The sequence below is a fragment of the Bos indicus x Bos taurus genome, chromosome 4 (genome assembly GCF_003369695.1).
Source record: "Bos indicus x Bos taurus breed Angus x Brahman F1 hybrid chromosome 4, Bos_hybrid_MaternalHap_v2.0, whole genome shotgun sequence".
NCBI lineage: Eukaryota > Metazoa > Chordata > Mammalia > Artiodactyla > Bovidae > Bos > Bos indicus x Bos taurus.
The window spans coordinates 4731725-4753452 of NC_040079.1; the positions used below are offsets into that span (position 1 = coordinate 4731725).

At 46.4% G+C, this 21728-nt stretch overlaps 1 protein-coding gene across 7 annotated transcripts in view; it reads right to left on the minus strand.

Annotated features, from left to right (window-relative positions):
* Nucleotides 1-21728, minus strand: part of ACTR3B (ARP3 actin related protein 3 homolog B) — a 76106-nt gene that overhangs the window by 24120 nt on the left and 30258 nt on the right. For 4 of the 7 annotated variants that reach the window (XM_027538508.1, XM_027538507.1, XM_027538506.1 and 1 more), the window contains 5 exons: nucleotides 18802-18926; nucleotides 18002-18112; nucleotides 6190-6285; nucleotides 5197-5304; nucleotides 1600-1743 (listed from right to left, as the gene is read on the minus strand). In XM_027538508.1, the coding sequence (XP_027394309.1) occupies nucleotides 1600-1743; nucleotides 5197-5304; nucleotides 6190-6285; nucleotides 18002-18112; nucleotides 18802-18926 (584 nt within the window). Of the gene's footprint in view, nucleotides 1-1599; nucleotides 1744-5196; nucleotides 5305-6189; nucleotides 6286-6974; nucleotides 7341-18001; nucleotides 18113-18801; nucleotides 18927-21728 lie in introns of those variants that run through there. The other 3 variants (XM_027538509.1, XM_027538510.1, XM_027538511.1) reach the window with 3 other exon arrangements.

Consider the following 21728-nt stretch of genomic DNA (forward strand, 5'->3'; position numbering starts at 1 on the left):
CGCAGCCGTGTCTGCACTAAGCTCTGAACCCCCGCTGCCAGGACCGTGAGTGCCAGGCCCACCAGCCTCAGGCCTGCGGAGACCACCCCTGTGGGGTGCAGGGGCTCCACCACCTTTCCAGGACGCCCCCGCCCCGGTCTCAGGAAGGAGTGAGTGGAGGACTAACCACAGGCCAGGCAGCTGGCTAGAGGGACAGGGGTCTCTCTCAGCCCCACTTCACAGCTGAGCCACACGCTGTGCGTCCTGAACGCACCAGATCCAGGGTCAGGGTCAGCACCGGGCCCCAGAGGGCCCGCGACAAGGAAAGGCCACCACGGGGACCCGGAAAGCAGCCCCCCAGTCACCGCTCAGGGCTCCGCTCCCCCACGTCCACCCCGAGGGCTGGTCACGTGCATGACAGAGGGGGCGGGGAAGGGACAAGAAGAAAGGCGAAGGGAGGGCAGATGGGGGAGGTTTCAGTCTAAAGGACGCTTCCGTGACCTTCCCAGGAGAGAGGGTGGATCTGGGGTCGGGCCGGGGCTGCAATTTCGGCTCTGAGGCGCCTCCTCCCTGGAAGCTCCTGTCCTGGACACCCAGGGTAGCGGGGGCCCCTCCTCGCAGAAGCCCCGGCCCCAGAACACCTGTGCTCACCGAGGGCGGGGGGAAAAAAGGGAGTGCCCCCTTGCTCCCTTCAAGCCCCTTACTGGGTGCTTAGTTGGGGACAGGCAGGGGAGGTTAAACTCCCTGAGGTTCAGATGCTGTGTGCTCTATGAGAAGGGGAGACGCCCAAGGCCCCGTGTCACCCCCACACTTAAATGCTTCTCCATAAACAAAACCCTTGCTCTTCATCTGTATAATAATCACCCTTGTATTATGAAGACTCTCTTGCATTTTGGCTCTAATAAAAAACGGTAATTTGTCCTGATTTCTAGTGATTTGTCCTGATTTTCAGTTATTTGTCCTGATTTTCAACCTGGAAAGAAAGCTTCTTTAAAAAGGGTCTGTCAGCTGCTAGATACAGAGAAACACAAAGACCAGACTGATGGGCCTGGTCAAGCAGGCACTTTTAGAAAGGCCCGGTAGGACGTTTTTCTTCTCATCTTACTGATTTGATCTTAAAGCCCCTGAAACCTTTCCAGCATGGTCATTACAGTCTAGAAACGACAGAGGGCGGGGTGGGGGGCGCCGATCAATGACCCCACCCTGGAACAGCATTACTCTGAGCTGTAATTCACAGGGCTCAGAACCACACTCTACAGGTGCTGGAAATGCGTCTGAACGCTGGCTGACTTCACCAGACCCCTGACATCACTGCTGCTGCTCCCTAAGCTAGAGATGAACTTGGAGGGAGGGGAGGCAGACACGCTCAGCTAACTGAAGTTCTAACCTAATTAGGCTTCTTGAAATGATGCTGGCCTGGGTCCGGTGCTCAACCCTGGCCACCAAGCTGCCCTCATTAACAGCAGGAACCCCCGCAAGCATAAACGGATAGAGACCCACGTTCTCTTGGGGAGGGAGGAGGAAGGAAGATGAAGCGGGGGGCGGGGGGGATGGCAGCAAGGGAACCCTCCAAACACCATTTCTCTCCGGGCAGACCAGCCTGCCCCCGCCTGTCTCTACCTTGATGGCTTTGGCGGTCTCCAGAGACTGCTCAGGGGGGATCCCCGCCTCCCGCTCCCGCAGCAGCTGCTGGATGAAATAGGTGATGTCCCGCCCTGCAATCGGGATGTGCTTGATGCAGCTTCCAATCACGTAGCCTTCTGCCTAGGGAAGGAGGGAAAAGACCAGGGGAGGCCTGTGAGCAAGTCCAGGAGGCACGGGCTCCCGGGCTGAGTCGGCCCTGCCCGCGCAGCACCACGGGGTTTCCCTCAGCCACACTGTCTGCGGAGGGCTCACTCAGGCCTGGAGCCAAGTACGGTTCCATCAGTAGAACCTGATGTTTTCAAGAATGTGAAGAGAAAACCCTGTAAGACAGTTCATTTCCAAAAAGTATGGCTGCCAGTCAGAACAACGGATGAATCCTCCTTTTGTTCCTCTAACGAAAAGGAAAAAGTTTTATTTATAAGTGTTACAGCAACGAGAAGTGGACCTGTCGTGAAAATTCAGCAATCTGGTTAGCAGGCAGGACGCAGATGCCAGCAACCTGGACTCGGTCTGGTTCCACAGGCATGGGCTGAGGGGCCGCGGACGCTGGTGACACGTTTCAGCCTCGGTGCCCTCATCCATAACGTGGGGCACATGGGGCGGATGTTGGTGACACAGCCTTCATGGGTAAGTCCAGCACCCAGCCAGTCCCGGGCAGGTAGTAAGCGCCCAGGAAGTGGTGCCCTCCACCATGCAGTGAGTGGCACTGCTCAGGGATGACTGGTCAGCCCCCCTGAGCGCTCCGCCGCGGGGGACCATGCTGGGAGGGGCTGGGCCGTCCTCCGCCGGTGCCAGCAAGGAGCTGCAGCCTGGCGCCCCCGCCCACTGCCCTGCGGGCACAGCCACCACAGAAGCCAGGCTGGGCGCCTCTAGCTCGCTCCAGGGAGCTGACGGTCAGCGAGGCCAGCTTCCTCGAGTGCAGAAGGGACCCTCAGTCTCCCGTGAAGCCCTGTCTCCTGGGCCACGAGCCCCTGGGACACAGCGGACAGAGGCGGCTCCGTGTCACAGCGTGTCAGTCCTAACAGCTGTAAGCACAGACGCCATCACCAGTTAAGTTGCAGGAACAAGTCCCTGAGTTCCTCTTGAGGTTTCTTCTGACGTAACTCCATCTAGCAGAGAAGCTGTGGCCTTCCCAAAGAGTCCAAGCCATTTATTAAATATTTTAAGATCGAGATAAAAGATATGAACAAATTATTAAAATAATAAAGAGAAACATAAACACTCATAAGAATATGAGCTCTCTCTGACACAAACCACTCACAATTTTTATATTCTATGTCTTGTGTTAGTCACTCCGTCTTTGTAACCCACCAGGCTCCTCTGTCCACAGAATTCTCCAGGCAAGAATACTGGAGTGGGTTGCCATTCCCTTCTCCAAGGGATCTTCCTGACACAGGGATCAAACCCAGGTCTCCCACACTGCAGGCAGATTCTTTACCATCTATGCTTTATATATAACACTTTCTAAAATGAATTCAACCAGTGTTCAATCAGCTTCATTGCAGCATTAAATATATTAAAACGGCCCACAAAACCAACAACAGGAAAATAAATGAGTGATGCTATACCCAGAGGATGGGCTATTATGTAGTAACTATTTTTTACACAGAATATTTAACCATACACTAGGGATAAACCAATATGCAAAATATAAATTTAGGATTACACTGTACAGTCAGAATACAAAATCAGACACAGAATATTCTAATTCTGCTTAAAATATATGCACGTGTGTTTAAGAGCTTAGAAAGATACATAACCAAAAGCATAATGCAGTCCTCTGAGTGGGTACTACAGGTCTTTTTTTTTTTTTCCCTTCTCTATCTGTCCAAATTTTGTTCAACAAATGTAATTTTTATAATCAGGAAAATACTGGAAATAAGAAACAGATAAAAAGCTGAACAACAGCTTTCTCTGTGGGCCTGAACACCATGTAGAAGTTTTCTTTTCTTCTCCTCAACCAGATGCCAGAGGGAGGCAAAAAGCAGGGCACCGTCCAGACCCAGGTCTGCCCTGTCTCTGAGGGCATGACCTCAACGCGGAGGCCAGCCCTCAGCAGTAACCTCGAGGGTCTCCAACACTGGTCATGGCCCTCAAGAGTGGGGAGGGCTCAGGGCCCAGCGGAGGGTGCTCTGCCAGCACGGAGAAGGCTCTGCCCCGTCTCTCCTCACCCCCCCGGGGCTCAGGGCACACTGGCAGGGGGGCAGGCGGGAGGAATGTGGCTGTATCCTCCTGACTGTGGACTGTGGACACAGGAACCTTGCCCTGCAGTGAACGCTGGCCTTCCAGGAATTAAAGCTTTAGCATATTAGTATATCACTTCTCAAATGCCTGAAATGAAATGGTGACTATTTTTTCAATTAAAGTAAATGAATTGCTTTTAAAAAAAAACCACCAGTTTGCACTTTTAAAAGACACACACACGCACCCATGTATGCAAAAAACACACTTGCAGTATCCATTGATAACTAGTAACAGGGTTGAATCTGAGTCTGCAGGAGGAAGATGAGGAATCAGAGCGGGTCTGACTGTCCATTGTGCGCCCCCTGCAGGCAGCTTCAATTCATCTTTAAAAGAGCAAACCAAATAATGTGCTTCCCTGGTGGCTGAGCTGGTAAAGAATCCACCTGCAATGCGGGAGACCTGGGCTCAATCCCTGGGTTGGGAAGATCCCCCTTGGAGAAGGGAACAGATAGCCACTCCAGTATTCTGGCCTAGAGAATCCTATGGACTGTGTAGTCCACGGGGTCAACAGTTGGACACGACTGAGTGACTTTCACTTTCAAATAATTAATTTAAATAATCCACTGGACTGAAAGAAAAAACAGATAGTGTTCTCTTGAAGCCTGAATTAAGAAATCACTTCTCTAACACTTTGAAATTTAAAACCAAAAACTGACATTGCAGAGTATTCTGCAGGCCAAAATAAACAATCATCCCTTGAAAGTGAAAATCAGTCATGTCCAACTCTGCAACTCTATGGACTATAGCTCCTCTGTCTGTGGGATTCTCCAAGCAAGAATACTGGAGCGTGGTGCCATTCTATTCTCCAGGGAATCTTTCCAACCTAGGGATCAAACCTCGGTCTCCTGCATTGCAGGCAGATTCTTTACCATCTGAGCCACCAGGGCATCTCCCTTTCTTGGCTCTTAAATAAGAAGCAAGACGTGATTCCTCTAAAGCAGGAGCTGGGTCAAGCTACCCACCTCTTGTGACACACCAAAGAGGTCATCCTGAGCTACTGATACCCAAGCGGACAGCTCAGAACGTGAGCCAGGAAAACCCCCTGGTGATGTACCGTGGGATCACGCGGAACCCAGGAGACCCCAAACCACTGCTGATACTCTGACTGCAGGAACCTCCCACTGCAGATCCCAAACTGCCAGCACCATGGACACGGGCCACTGTCTTCTTTCTCACACTCCTGGGTGTGAAACTCCTGCTACCTTGGCTGAGTACAGCCATGTCCTCTAAAGTGGTGTCTTAACTCCAGAAGGGTGTTTTCCCTTCGTCTCTTCCCTCACCTCTGATCAGGTGAGGCCCACAGAGTGAGGCCCTGAAGATGCCGCTTACCACTGGGATGGCGTGGGTGACCCCGTCCCCGCTGTCGATGACGATCCCCGTTAACGTGCGTTCGCCCACCTGGCGCGATGTCCACGAGGCGGCCAGAGCCAGCACTGCCTGCACGGGAGACACGGAGACCATGAGCCTTCGGGGAGACTCTTCCCAAGGCCTTCACCTGAGGGTTCTCAGGTTCAGTCAAGCCTTCTCTTACTCAACAAGTCTGAGTAACTTCTTCCCTTCCCCACCCTCCATCTTCCCCCAAGAATTCAAATCCCAGTCCCATGGGGGACTAACATGCAAATTCTGTAAGCTTCACCTAAGAAGTCAAGCTTTCCGCAAAATAAACCAGAGTCTTGCAAAGAAAAGCTGGTAAGAACCACCAGAGGTCATGGCATTTGCTATCTCCCAGATTAATTTTCTATGTAACTCCTCCTCCTCCTTTTTCTTAGAAGTGAAGGACCAGAGTATGCAGAAAATATTTTGGGAGATACTTTTTAAAAATTTATCCCCAAAAATCTCAGTTCCTTTATATAGAGTAGCAGATAAATAACAACAACCAAAACCAACAAAAACCCCACATTCAGAACAATTAGCTTCTACAAGCTCATGGAGCCCAAATCCCAAAGGGATTTTTGTTCTCTAGAGAGTTTTGTTCTGTTTTTCAACAGATTCTATAGCATCTTTTCTTTTTTATGATCAGAAGGGAAAGAAGCCAAAAAAGAACCATTGTCTCAAGCCTGTCACCCAAATACCTTAGATGCTCATGTATGTGAAAAGACAAAAGCTGGACAGCTCCATACCAGCAGTAAAAACACAGATCACAGAACATGTTCAGACAGCATTTGAGTTCAAACCCAAATAGAGTGTGTGTGTGTGTGTGTGTGTGGAGGGTGCAGAAAAGGAAGAACACACAGCAGTCTCACAACAGGAGCCTTTAGGATCACCTTCCACTATGAGACAGCCAAGGATATTTAAGAATCATAAAAATCACTCTGCTTTTACCTGAACTGCAATGTAGAGTCCTGGGACATTAAATGATTCAAACATAATTTCTGCGAGATACTCTCGATTTTCTGGTGTATTCAGTGGCGGTTCTGTCTGTAAGAAAACATTCACTGTATGTAGCGTTCACTCAAATTTCATGTCACTACAACAGAATCATAAAAGAGTTACCCTAAAAGCATGATAACTAGGCTGCTGTACCATTTCTTAATTTCACAGGTAGGGCACACTCAGGGAGTACTCTAAAGAAATCAGTACTTTAAGAAATGGTCTAAAAAAAAAAAAAAAAGAAAGAAATGGTCTTACAGCTCCTAATGTCTTAGGAGCTTTGACACAGTAGAGCAAGGACCTCTCTAAACACTTCTGCTCTTACTAGCCACCCCCAAAACAAGAACCAGACACAGAAAAGGAAACTCTACCTTCGATAATGCAACACCCACACACCCTGAAGCTGAGGAGACCTGCGGCGAGCTGCCAAGGGCAGTAACACCCCCCCGTCCCCCGGGACAAGAGAGGACACCAAGAAGGGGAAGGACCAGTGACTCCAGATGGCAGGCCAGCCACGCGGGTCTCCGAGAAGAGCTGAAGCAGGGCGCCCCGGCGTGGAACAAGACCAGTCTGAGCAGAGAAGAGCTGAGAAGCCTCCCTCCCCAAGCCCCAGCTGCTGTGAGAGCACAGGCCACAAGGTCAGATGAGGCAACTTTGCCATCAGCTGTGAGGCAGAAAGACCCACGCAGAAGCAGCTTCGCCCAGACCCTCTTCACCCGCGCCCGGCCCAAACTCACACGCAGAGCTGTCCAGAAGAACTCCCTTCATTCCAAGATGAGGAAAGAACTCAAAGAAACCAGCCAAAGGCCATATAAAAACACCGCACGAGAAAGGGAGGGAAGGCAGAAAAGTAACAGGAAAAACAAACGGCAGACCAAAAAACATTCACCCAGAAAAACAGAAAAAAACGAATCAGGTGAAAATCATGGTAAAGACATTTCAGAAAATTCAAATATCTGTTTTAAAATAACTACCATTATCAAAGAGGAGGAAGTAAACAGGATTACAGAAAAAGAATAAATAAACCTGCTTTTTGTCATTCAGCAGTATGTTGTGAACACTTTTCCATGTCAATAAATATGGATATACATCATATATTTAAGCTGCAAAAAAAAAGAAAGAAAAAATAAATAAATAAAAATTCTCTGGGCCTTTAGGCAAAAAATTCCACATTACCCTTTGTTATAGACTGAGCTGTGTCTCCCAGAATTCCTACATTGAAGCCCCAACCCTTGTGTGAAGCATCTGGAGAGGAAGCCTCTAGGGAGGGGAGAGGGGTACATGTGGTCATGGGGGAGCCCTTATTCCACAGGATTAATGTCTTTGCAAGAAAAGGAAGGCAGACCGGACAGCTCTCTTTCACACCCGCACAGAGGGAAGACTGTGGAGGACACGGAGAGGTCAGGAAGGACAGTCTCACCAGACACCAGCCCTGATGGCACCTGACTAGAGACCTGAAGCCTCCAGAACTCTGAGAGAACACTGTGGGATTTTAGCACGCTTAGTCTGAGCAGCCCCTTCATGGATCACACATCTGTCATGGCGAAGGGGCTTGCATAACTCAGTGAAGTGATGAGCCATGCCCGGCAGGGCAACCCAAGATGGATGGGTCATGGTGGAGAGTTCTGACAAAACGTGGTTCATTGGATAAGAAAATGGCAACCTACTCCAGTATTCCTGCCAGGAGAATCTCATGAATAGTACAAAAAGGCAAAAAGATATGGCATCAGAAGATGGACCCCCCCCCCAGGTCGAAAGGTGTCCAATATGCTACTGGAGAAGAGCGGAGAAATAGCTCCAGATACCTTGGCCACATGATGAGAAAAGCTGACTCGGTGGAAAAGACCCTGATGCTGGGAAAGCTTGAGGGCAAGAGGAGAAGGGGAAGACAGAGGATGAGATGGTTAGATGGCATCACCAACTCTGTGGACATGAGTTTAAGCAAACTCCAGGAGATAGTAAAGGACAGGGAAGCCTGGCGAGCTGCAATCCATGGGGTCGCAAAGAGTCAGACACGACTTAGCAACTGAACAACAGAAAATGTTCGAGCACACAGAACAACCCTTAAAGCACAGAAAGTACAGCCGGTCTCAGCCATCAACACTACACAGGTGTGTACCACTGGGTCACTTACAGGGTCCTCAGGGCAGGAGGGTGTGGCCACATTGCTAACCAGTTGTGTTGTAAAAACAAATCTTCCCTGGTGGCTCAGTTGGTAAAGAATCTGCCTGCAATGCGGGAGACCTGGGTTCGATCCCTGGGTTGGGAAGATCCCCTGGGGCAGGGAAAGGTTCCAATATTCTGGCCTGGAGAGTTACTGTATAGTCCACGGGGTCGCAAAGAGTCGGACACAACTGAGTGACTTTCCCTTTTCACTTTTAAACATATAAGAACCTGGGAGAATCTCATTCCTATGAAGCTTTCCTGAATTAACTATTAGGAGATAAGTTTTAGCCAGACAATCAAAATGCAGAAAGTACAACCAATGACTCACAGTGAGCAATTAATCCATATAAGATGTAGAAATAAAGATTTTTCTTTTCTGAGAATTATAGCCATAGAACAGAATGTAAACACCGTAAATTAAATCATCAGAACCAGTATTAAGTTGAGAGGTATACATGGAAAGGAGGAAAGAATAAAAAGACATTGATAACCTTGTATCATGGAATCAAAAAATAATTGTTTTATTGACAGAGTATCACATATATTAGTATACATAACGTTATAGATGTAAATATTAGAATGTTTAGTGAAAGTGTTAGTCGTGTCCAACTCTTTGCAACCCCATGGACTACAGCCAGGCTCCTCCATCTGTGGAATTCTCGAGGCAGCAATACTGGAGTGGGTAACCAATCCCTTCTCCAGGAGATCTTCCTGACCCAAGGATCGAACCCGGGTCTCCTGTACTGCAGGCAATTCTTTACCCTCTGAGCCACCAGGGAAGCCCAGTGTTTAGTAACAATCAGTCCAAAGCAGGTGACAGAGGAAAGGAAGAGAAGGTGAGAAAAAGTGGAAGTGTAACAACTTAGTCACTAAGCACAGGAGGAAAGAGTCACCCCTACAAATGCAAGTAAATACACAAACGTACAGCTACATTAAAAAAAAATTTTAAATACTGAGTCTTGGGACCAAAAAAGGGAAATACCAGAAAAATTCAAATCTGGATTGTGGATGAGTTAGCAGCATCACATCAATGTTGATTTTCTAGTTTTGATAATTACATTGCGGTTACGAAAGATGTTAACAGAGGGAGCTGGAGAAAGAGTATATGGAAGTAATCTGTAAAGATTTTTTTAAACTTTCAAGTCTAACATTCTTTCAAAATATTTTAAACTGTACAAATAAAAGTAACTAAAACAATTTTTAAAAATTACTGAATTCTCAGGAAGAACTCACCCAATAAAAATCAAAGAGAAAAATCAAACCTGAGTTTTCAAACATGAACACACAAACAAAACACATAAAAACCAGACACCATAGCGGGCAGCAAAACAGCTGAGCCGAGCCCACACCAGCCCGCCCAGGAGGAGAGCTCTGTGGTTCACGCCCCGCCTTCGATTTTCCTAAGTTTGGAAACTGACTTCCTCTCTCTGCACAATTAGTGCTGACCTCACAGGAGCCTAAACCCAGGCAGCACCTGGCATGTGGTGAGTTATTGTTACCAAAAGCATCAGCAAGGAGCAGTGAGAGACACGCCTACTAGCGACAGTCTCTCGGCTAAGACCAGGAAACAAAATCGCATCACCCTATCCCCGCAAAAAAACCAAAGTGCCTCAGAGAGGCGCTGTTTCTAAGATGGGAAAAAACCCAAATGCCCGTCTCTAAGAACTGATGCAACAAACGACCCCACATCCATAAACACAACCTTCTGCAGCGATTAAAAAGCATGGGCTCTATGGGTGCTGACACGGGACACTCCCTCGAACAAGCTGTCACATGAACACGCCTTCATGTTCTTCTGTGTCAACAACTTCAAAAAAACAAAACAAGGTGTGCAGTGGAGAGGAATGGGAGCTGCTTCAAGGGCAGAGTGTCAGATAATGAGATGGGAACGTTCCAGAGACCTGTCACAGCACAGGGTGAACACAGGCAGCACGCTGGACTAAACACGAACATACGGATAAAGGGGTACATTTCACACAACGCTTTTCATCACGATTGAGTCTAAAATAAAATGTAAACCCGAGATGTACAGCAGTGTGTGTATCTCGTCACCACGGCACACACAAGCTCGTGTGCAGTGCCCGTGCCTGCACACTAAGCCCTCTGCTTGAGACCCAGGAAAGGCGGGTCCTCTCAGGACGCACACCGGGCGGCAGCGCAGAGCCGAGAGGAGGCCCCGAGGACTGGAAGTCCTCTGCACCTTCTGACTCTGTGCTGTGCGCTGTCTCTTCAAACAAGTCAGCGGGCTGTCGACGGGGGGCTTTGGTTCAGACTCCTGTCTAGCAACTAAGGCAAAGCTCAAACACAGTGCCCCAAGCAAGTTGTAATTACTGTAATTAGAATCAATATATTCCCCGGATGGGAGAGAGAACGCAATCTTAAGGAAGAAATAATAGAGGCATCAAAAGCAGACTGTAAATAAGGGATCTAAAAGTCACCCAACATGTAACTTATTTTAACGTGCCAGCCTCAAGGTGTTGCGATTAAACCTGTTACTTCCTTAAAAAGAAACAAACCCACTGCGTGGTCAGCACAGCCTCATGCTGCTATCTAGACCTCTTTCATCTAAAGCACGTGAGTAACAGCTGCAGGTTTCAACAGTGCTGGCTACCAAGTATCTCCTTAAAGTGCTTCCTATCAACCTGAAACGGAGAAGGCAATGGCACCCCACTCCAGTACTCTTGCTTGGAAAATCCCATGGATGGAGGAGCTTGTTAGGCTGCAATCCATGGGGTCGCTAAGAGTCGGACACGACTGAGCGACTTCACTTTCACTTTTCACTTTCATGCATTGGAGAAGGAAATGGCAACCCACTCCAGTGTTCTTGCCTGGAGAATCCCCGGGACGGAGGAGCCTGGTGGGCTGCCGTCTGTGGGGTCGCACAGAGTCGGACACGACTGAAGTGACTTAGCATAGCATAGCATATCAACCTGAAAAACAAAGGCTGTTGGTGGGGTTAAATAACTGGGTAAATACATGCAAACGCTGAGTGGGGGAGGGGCAGGGCACACAGCAGGTGCTGGGCAAATGTCAGCTATACTGTCGATAACCTAACTCATGCCAGAAGAAATTATATAGATTAACCACAGAGAGCTACAAAATCTTTTCTCACCTTGAAGAGGAATGCAAGCACCTTAATAAGTACACTTGATAAACAAAGCATTTAAACTAAGTAGAGGGGAAAAAAGGATCAGGAGAAGACAAAAACAGCATGGAAAGTGTGCGTGCTAACAGGGAGTGTTTCTCGTCTCCCAGCCAAGAGCTGCCTGTTTGGTGTGAAGCAAAAACTGAGCCTACGGAAGACGTTCCCAGCAAGAAAACAGATGAAGCCAGGCTCCTGGATTCTTCCTGGGTTTGAGCTCAGTGTCAACTGGTGCTCCAAATAAATCCCAGACGGATGAAAATTATGTGTCAACATCAAAGCAAAATAGGCTTACTACATAAAAATTCACAGGTATATTAGCTCAAAACATAATGTGCAAAGGGCGGAAAATGATAAAAACAAGTATGTGCTCTTGACAAAAGGTTGCTACCTATTATACGTAAGAGTTCACAGTATAAACAAAATATGGTACATACCTACAACAAGAATATTTATTGGCCCTAAAAAGATGGAAATTGTGATACGCTACAATGTGGCTGAACCTTGAAGACATTATACTAAGTGAAGCATGCCAGTCACAAAAGGGCAAATACTGTTCAAGTCTGCTTGTATGAGGGCCTGGAAGAGCTGCAGTCACAGACATACAAAGGAGGATGGGGGAGCCGGGGGAGGGGAAAGGGGGGAGTTATTCTTTAACAGGGTCAGAGTGCCAGGCTGGAAGATAAACCAGTCCTGGAGGTGGATGGTGGTAACAGCTGCACAACAATGGGAATGTATTCCATTCACCAAACCGGACGTTCAAAAATGGTTAAAATGGTAAATTTTACGGTATGTACGTTTTACCACAAAAGAAACTTTTGTTGTTCAGTCTATCAGTCATATCCGAATCTTTGCGACTCCATGAACTGCAAGTCAGGCTTCCCTATCCTTCACTATCTCCTGGAGTTTGCTCAACCTCATGTCCACTGAGTCAGTGATGCCATCAACCATCTCATCCTCTGTCGTCCCCTTCTCCTCTTGCCTTCAAGCTTTCCCAGCATCAGTCTTTTCCAATGAGTTGCATCATGTGGCCAAAGTATTAGAGCTTCAGCTTCAGCATCAGTCCTTCCAATGAATAATCAGAGTTGATTTCCTTTAGGATGGACTGGTTGGATCTCCTTGCACTTCAAGAGACTCTCAAGAGTCTTCTCCAACACCACAGTTCAGAAGCATCAGTTCTTCAGTGTTCAGCCTTATGTCCACCCCCCCTCACATCTGTACATGACTACTGGAAAACCAGAGCTTTGATTACACGGACCTTTGTCAGCAAAATATGCTCTCTAGGTTTATCATAGCTTTTCTTCCAAGGAGCAAGCATCTTTTAATTTCATGGCTGCAGTCACCATCCACAGTGATTGTGGAACTCAAGAAATAAAATCTGTTACTGTTTCCACTTTTTCCCCATTTATTATTCGTCATGAAGTAATAGACCAGATGCCAAAATCTTTCTTCCCTGGTGGCTCAGACAGTAAAGAATCACCTGCAGTGCAGGAGACCCGGGTTCAATTCCTGGGTTGGGCAGATCCCCGAAGAAGGGAATGGCTACCCACTCCGGTACTCTCTTGCCTGGAGAATCGCACGGACGGAGGAGCCTGGTGGGTTGGTACAAGGGGATCACAAAGAGTTGGACGCGAGTGGGTGACTAACACATTAAAAAAATCTTCTAGGTTAAAAAAAAAGTTCATAGAAATCACAGCTATAGGAAAAGCAATATAACACTGATATGTAAAAACACAGCACAGGACATGAACAGGCAATTCACAAAACAGGACAGACAACTAACATACGAAAAAGGTTTAAGGTCCAAGTTATTAAAAATGCGAATTAATGTCAGATAATCAAAAATATTAATCCAATTCCGACAAGAGTTCAAATAATGTGGTCTCTTGTACACTGAAGATTTTAGTATGAAATAGTACACTAAAGATTCAAACTTATTAATACTTCTGGACCCCAAAATCATATTAATACATAACTTTTATATCTTTAACATAACAAGTATTCTAAATATAGACAAAACTATGCAAAGATTACTTCATATTACTTCTTATAAAACCAAGAAATTGGAAGTGAAAGTAAACATCTAAAAATAGTGGAAGTGCTAAACAGACAGGCAGTATTCACTGGATAGAGGATTATATAGCCACTAAAATGAGGATTATGAAAACCTCTCCCCTCATGGGGGGAGAGGGATGGAAAACATAATATTGATGCAAAAACATATAAAAACACAGTGAAAAGATTAAGTGAAGATATGCTAAATATTAAAATGTATGTTAATGGCACAGGGGTGTGAAAAGTCCCACAGATATCTTCCAAATTTTCTAATTCACACTTACAGTCCTATACTAAAAAATCTTTACAAATGTTGTGAAATCTGGGGTTACAGCTTGTGTGCAAAGTTCCACAGAATTGCCCAGTACAGCTGTCTGATGTATCTATCCAGACGGAGAGACTCACAGAGGCAGGGCGGCGAGCAGAGCTGGGGAAGTGGCCTGCTGGCTCCTAGCACAGGCGACCTCGCCACACCCGGCCAGAGTGTTAAGACGCTGAATGGGATCTTGTCTTGCCACTGTCTTCATGCCCACAGTCACGTCATTACGGCAGGCAATGCGAGCTCCCTACCCAGCACCCAGCCTCCCTTCTGCTTTAATGACCACTGATCTACCATGGGCCCACAGGAAAAGCATTTCCCAGACTTCCTTCTGGACAGGGACGGCTAAGTGATTAAGTTCTGGCCAACAAGAAGCTAAAGCTGGTGGATGTGGCTTCTAGGAGAGCTCCTTACAAGGCTGAAGGGATACTCAAATAGTAGACTCCCTTCTGCTGCTCTTAACACCTTCCTGGAATGCAGAGGTTATGACTGGAGCTGCAGCAGTCAATCTGTGGTCATAAGGTAACCTTTGAATGGAAGCCATGTGCTAAACAGATCTCCAGTAACATAAAGAAGCTGCCCTGCTTACTACAAATGTATTTAAGAAAAAGAGAACCCTTAACTTGCTTAAACCACTGCATTTTACATTTTAATTACTTGCTACCAAACAATTCACCATCTGGGAAGAATTTACCTTAAAATCTGTATACTTCCATTTAAGGGAATGTTTTCAATATAATTAGGTTCTCCTGGTTCCCAAATTAAATTCAGCATTATTAAGAGCCAATTCTCATGGGGTCTGAGAACCGTAATCATAAATCTGTTTTTTCTCAATCCTCCACTTCCTTTGTGTCCCACTCATAACTGTTCCTTTAGGACACCAATCTAAATGAAGCTTTCCCAAACCATTATTTAGTATGAGATTTAAACTAGAGATATCAAATTCTTATTTTTTTAATACTGAAACACGATTGAAACGTCACATGAACACAAGTTACACATTTTTATTCATTAATAATGGTGACACATCATCTGGCACTAACTCTAAATGAATGAATGAATCGGTGCCTCAAAACCAATCCACACGCCTGATGAAGACAGCAAACTGAACACATGGGCTAACACTGCTCCACCCCCAAGACTCTCGATAACTGCAGCGAAGTAACCTTTTCAAAAGTATAAATCCTCAAGGAGGGGAGAACAGGAGAGGAGATGACAAGGTGCTGGAAGGTGGAAAGCACGCAGTCAGGGGTGGGACCACGCGAACCCAGGGCCGTCCACCTCCGCTCCAGCCGGCGACCACCACGCTGGACAGAGTGGGTCCACATCACTCTCAAGAGTCAGGAAGGGAAGCAGCACAGAGGGTCAGGACACACGGCAGCGTGAGGGACGAGAAAGCGGGTGCGGCATCGCTTCTGGGTGTGTCTGTGAGGTGTCTCAGCGAGACATGAGCAGTCAGGACCAAGTAGAGAGAAAGGCCCTCACCCACACGGGCGGGCATCACCCAGGCCACTGAGGACCCCGTGGCAGAAACACACGAAGGAAGGGCGGTTCTCTCTGAGCTGGCACGTCCATCTTTCCTGCTGCTCCTGGTTCTCGGGCATGCATGCTGCTTGCTCCTCCTCCTTGACTCATATTCAAAAAGTCTGCAAATCTCTCCAACGAGACAACTCAATTCCCACTCAAGAGCACCCCAAGATTCTAACACAAGCGATTCTGTTTTGAGCTCTGGGCAAATCAGTGTTGGGAAAAGGGCAGGACTCCCATTTGCTATCTGCTCAATCCACATGACCGAGAGGAGCTGAGTCTCTGAAACGTCTTGAAATACATGAGCCACGATGAGATCATTCTCACGCTATCCAGGCATCTGGTCACCACAGCCATAAAGAACAATCTGCGGGATGACTGAGGACCTTTAATTTAACCCCATTGGCTTCTCTTATCCCAAGAAGCCTTCATCTGATGCCACAGTTTCATAAATGTCTTCAGCTAACTTTCAGACTCGACCATACATCTCTCTACACCAGCTTCACCCCCTGGAACTTCCCCATTAACAGAGGACTGCGGGGATGAACCTGAAAGACACGCCTCGGTCACACTGTGCGATGAACTGATCTGGAAAGTCCAAAGCACAATACGTGGAACACAGGATTTTCTGACCTTTAAAAAACTGGATTATTTCTGAGGGTTCATTGTAGGTACTCGTTTTTGGCCAATGAACCTTTCCATGTTCATATGAAGCACGCCACACTTCTTTCAAGACCGTGGTTTATCTTGTTCGAGTGTGTGCTCAGCTGTGCCCGACTCCTTGTGACCCCACGGACCACAGCCACCAGGCTCCTCTGTCCATGGCGTTTCCCAGGCAAGAACACTGGAGAGGGCTGCCAGGTTGCCATTTTCTTCTCCAGGGGATCCTGACTCTGGGATCGACCTCACGGGTCCTGTGTCTCCTCACTGGCGGGCAGGTTCTTTACCACTAGCGCTTCCCAGGCTAATGCAGGCTCAAGCAGAAAAAAATTTCTTGGAGGAAACGTTGCCTGTGAGCTGTGTCCTAGCGGTGTGCATCTGCCCCACAGGCTAAGAGCAGGCATCCCGAGTGGAGGGAGAAGAAAGCTCTGGCAGGGAAGCTGGGGCAGACAGAAGGAAGCTGCTGGGTGGCACCTCCCCTAAAGTCCTGTCCAGCAGGTAGGTAGTTACGTGATGTGCAAGAGAAGGGGAAACGCCAAATGTGACAGGTGGGAATCTGTGATTTGCTCTGGCTCTAAAGATAAAGCCACTCAGACACACCGTCAGCTTCCTGGCTCCAATTGTTTTACATAAACCACAGTAGATGCACAAGAGAGAAAATACACGTGGCCAGAAAAACACGGTACTCACCCTCGATAATTTCTAGTTGTGGTGACATAGCCAGAAAAAAAAGATCAGAGCACCTTCAAGGACTTGCTCTAATAGATTTAAATATACAGATTCCATGGGCCACTGTAACAGTCTTTGTAGTTAGCATATTTTAAGGCAGATAATTCTAAAGAACACTCCATATTTAACATTAGAGAGAACTATATAATTGGACCAGGGACCATTTGAGAATGTACTTAAATGGAAAAAATCCAAAGCTAAATTATGTAGGTTTTAATGTGCAATTTATGTTGTGTGCAAGTTCTCTCCATAACGCACGTGTTTTCTATGTGCAATTAATTTTAACTTAAAAAGAACATTTCATGGAAGGGAACATGTGATGTTGAAGAGAACAATTGGGAAAGATTCCATAATGAGAGATTTCTTTTCATTTCTCTGTCATGTTTTACCTTGTTTGAACAAGATCAATTAAGTACCACACTACCAGGGCCCATAATTCAGCTCAATTTTATTTCAGAGTAAGATTTAAATCCTGGCAAAGTAACATCTTGACTCAGTTTCCTCCGCTATAAGAAGCAAAATCAGAGTCATACGCTTACTTCAGGAGGACATCTGAGTACACAGCTGGGTTCCCACCCAAATCCATTCCTCCCCCATTTTCGGTGTCTCTGGAGGCCCATTTACGGACCTGCCCTCCTGGGGCCAGGTGTCTGACGTGGTCCCCTCATCAGCCCCAGGGAGAATCTTGGTTACCCACACCTGTGAAGGTCACTGCACTCCCCTTGCAAGGGACCAGGTTAGGCATGGAGGGATGGCGCAAATCTACCAGGAAGGTTTCTGGGAAGGGGTTCTTAATTCTTAGGAAGCACTTCTACGTCTGAAAGCCAACACACCAAGAGGTGGTACAGGAACTCGGGCCGCCATCCCGGCCGGGGGCAACCAACATGAGAGGCCGAACTAGTGCCTAGGCTGGCCATCGCCTCCCATCTCTGAGCTGCTGAAATAACCAGCCCTGGAGCAGCCTTCCCATTTTGTGAGACAATAAGCCCCTTTTGGTTCTAGACATTTTTGCTGAGCCTTCTGTCATTTACCCAAAAAGTACCCCGATTCATACAAACAGCTTCAGCAGGAATTTAAAGCTCCGCAGGGAAGAATGAAACTTGGACTTAAAATCTAAGCAACTTGGAATTTACGGGGATATATTCTTGTTAGTTCCAGTCACTCACCATTAAAAAATAATGATCCTCAGGTTCAGCTCGAAGATATTTAAAAATCACTTGTTCCATGAACCTTTCCATCAGATCCCAGTCTTCAATTATTCCATGCCTTATTGGCCACTAGAGCAAGAGAAACCAAACCACGTTCGTATCAGTAAGATCAACAGTTTAACAACCACACTGGCCCAGGAGAGATGGAAGAGACCCAGTTATTAGAGAAAATAGGGCCTTTGCATGGAGAGAATGTGAACTTACATAAAGAAGTAACAGGCATTTTGCCAGAAAGATTGTATTAGATTATTGCTTATATTCTACTCCAGCCATTTCTAAGCACAAAGAATTGTCTTAACAATGGGATAGGTAACAGATGGGAAAGTACAGCTAACCTACCACACCATTTGATCTGTGGAGTTTGTAGGGTTTTTAGAACAAATGTCTAGTTAAATAATTTTAGTGCTGCTTTTTCACCTGATCAATCTACAACTTTTCCGCATCTGGCGGGTATTTAGCCCACCTGCAATACCCCAGGGGAGCAGACCTTGCTTCCCACACGGTCCAGCATCCCAGGTCAGTCCTGCATCCCGAGGCTGTGTGAGTTCACCTGCTCTCCCACATCAAAACACCCGAGTCAAACCAACAACAACAAAAACCTCTTTTCCAACAGAAGAATTAAAATGCACTCTGCCGTTCACGGGCACCGTCTCCACACAAAGCACCCCTCTGCATCACCTGTCCTGCTGCCCTTCCTGGCTGTGCTCTTACAGGGGGGTTTACCCTGGCGGCATCTGTGCGCTCACAGAGGGGTTTACCTTGGTGGCATACGTGGGTTTATCTATGGCTTCGTCCCCTATGAAGAAGTCCAGGTCGTCAACTCCCCTCAGTACTCTCCTCTGAGCTTGGTCGACCACCTTCGCCGACTCTCTGATGGCGATACCTGAGGGAAAACAGCACAAAGCATCCATCACCACACACGCTCACTCCAACCATCAAGAAAGGATAACATAGTCCCTATAGAGGTATAAGCAAAATTTCAATGTTAGGGTTTTATTTGGGGTCAAGCGTGCTCACAGAAAAGACTATTATTGAGGAGTACATAAAGTAATACAGAAACAAGCTGTTAGGTCCCAGTATTATTTTCAGCAAGGCACAAAGAAACTTAGCTGGTCTACTTTCAAAGCTGACAAAAGCTGTATTACTAAATTTCTTAGTTTCATCTGAAAAAAAAAATCCCTCAAGACAGTAAATGAAATGCCCATGGAGTATCAAATAGGTGCCAAAATTTAAAATATAGAAAGAGACAAAATTTAAAATATTTTAAAGAGTAAACTGAAAAATGACTATATGCTCTCAAGTCATATTCATAAAGCTCTATGTCAGATTTAAAATACATTTTTAGTATTGTTACAAAAAAAACCTGACTTCTCATTAAAAGAAAAACCAAGATTTTGCTAATATCTGACAAAAGAAAAGTAAAATAATCAAACAACTGTATTATGTAAAAATATTAATGACTTTTTGGAAAAATTTTAATAAGAGCTTAACCTTGATATTTAGAAATATACTTAATAGTAAATAATCATATAAAACTTAACTCCAGAATTTAACATCTAATGTGGAAAGCCTTACAAAGATTCAATTTTCCATTTCAATTCCTAGCCCCTGGTTACATTCTGAATTCCTATAAACTCTTCTTCATCAACTTTATTCCAAAACAAATTAGTAAACACATACAGTTATTTTTAAAGGTAGACTATCTGAAATTCCCCATTTATTTACAAATGAAGAACAGCAACAAAGCTATGGGAGTGAATTTTAATCCTTTTCCTCAGAAAGGCATCTTCAAGTAACAGCCTCAAAAGCAGGAAAAAAAGGACAGAAGTCACTCTGCCCGCCTCCTTTTCTCACCCCAACCCACTGCACATTGAGCCTCGAAGCTTTCAAGTTATGAAGGGTGGCACGCATCTGAAGGACCAGAATTTCCTGCAGGACACGCTGGGGACTGAGCCAGAGAAGGCATTCGGCTGAGAAGCAGTGAGCCTGTCGGGGCCTCGAGGCTGAGAAAGGGGCCAGAAGAGTCCGGAGGGCCAAGGCGTACGAAGGCGCCTGCAGAAACAAGCACAGCCCACCTGTGGACACGGCGCGCACCACCACACGGCACACGGACACGCCGTCATCCGGCACCCTCGGCACCTCAGGGGGCCCCGCGAGCGCCCTGCCGGAGACCTCGGAGCTCCTGACCGCGCGGCGGCGCCGGACAAACTTAACCAGGCCTGAACCTAGAATCCCACCCCAAGTCAGCGTCAGAGACTGCAGACACACAAAGACTCTTCCATTCATGACGCCGTGGGCAATCGATCTAACGAAAGAAAAATCACCACCTTAAAGAAAAACATGCTAAATTTCATGAGAATGAAGCCACCGCACTCAAAAATTTACACAACAACAAAGTCAGTCTCTGTTGTAATCCCAAAAGCTACACGCAAGTACTCTGACCCCAAATTACAAAGGACCAATGTTTTAGTGGCCCTTAGCAACAACAAAACCATAAAGTGTGCTTCTTTTAACTGTTATACAGAAGTAACCGAAGTCATGAAAGAGAGGAAAGGTGGGTACACAGAGCTTATATTCAAAACCTTTTGTTTATCCCTACGAAAGCAAAATGTGGACCAAGCAGTCCTTGTGAACATGTTGGAGAAAAGCGTGGCTATCAGTGAGAACCTCTGAGTGTTCCTGGAGTATATATACGTGAGTCATCGCAAAACACATAAGTAACCCATAGCTTTCTCCAGCACACCAAACCTTACTACAGGACCCTGACTCAGGTGGAAACAGAGAGACAAGAAGTGTGCAGCCAACACTGAGATGTAGGACAATAAATATAACAGATAACAGGGTCAACACCTAGGCCTTCCAGCTGCTTACATCCATGTGGCATCTCCATGCAACGAAATACCATGAGGTTGTGAAGAAGAGCCAAACGGTTCTCCATGTGTTAATCCACAGGAGGGTCATGAGAAAAAAAAGAAAAAGCAAGGTCCAAAATGGTGTCTGTGGAATGCCACCACTTGGGTACAAACACGTCTGTGAATATTAATATTTGCTGGTGCATGTAGGGTTAGCTTGGGAAGGAAGCACAAGAAACCAGAATCATTAGCTGCCCATCTAAGAGGGCAGTGGGCAGGAGAAAGTGAATTTTCACTGGACATTTTTAATAACATTTAATGTGTATGTCACATGACTGTACTGCCTATCCAGTTCAGTTCAGTTCAGTTGCTCAGTCCTGTCTGACTCTTTGTGACCCCATGGACTGCAGCACGCCAGGCTTCCCTGTCCATCACCAACTCCCAGAGCTTGCTCAAACTCATGTCCATTGAGTCGGTGATGCCATCCAACCATCTCATCCTCTGTCGTCCCCTCTTTCTCCCACCCTCAATCTTTCCCAGCATCGGGGTCTCTTCAAATGAGTCAGTTCTTTGCATCAGGTGGCCAAAGTATTGGAGTTTCAGCTTCAGCATCAGTCCTTCCAATGAATATTCAGGACTGATCTCCTTTAGGATTGACTGGCTTGATCTCCTTGCAGTACAAGGGACTCTCAAGACTCTTCTCCAACACCACAGTTCAAAAGCATCCAAAATTCATTAAACTTCGAGTTCTGCTTCTGGAAAGATGGAATAAACATACTTTTCCCTACTCCTCTCTCTAAGCACTGCTGGAATAATTGGACTTTATGTTTGAA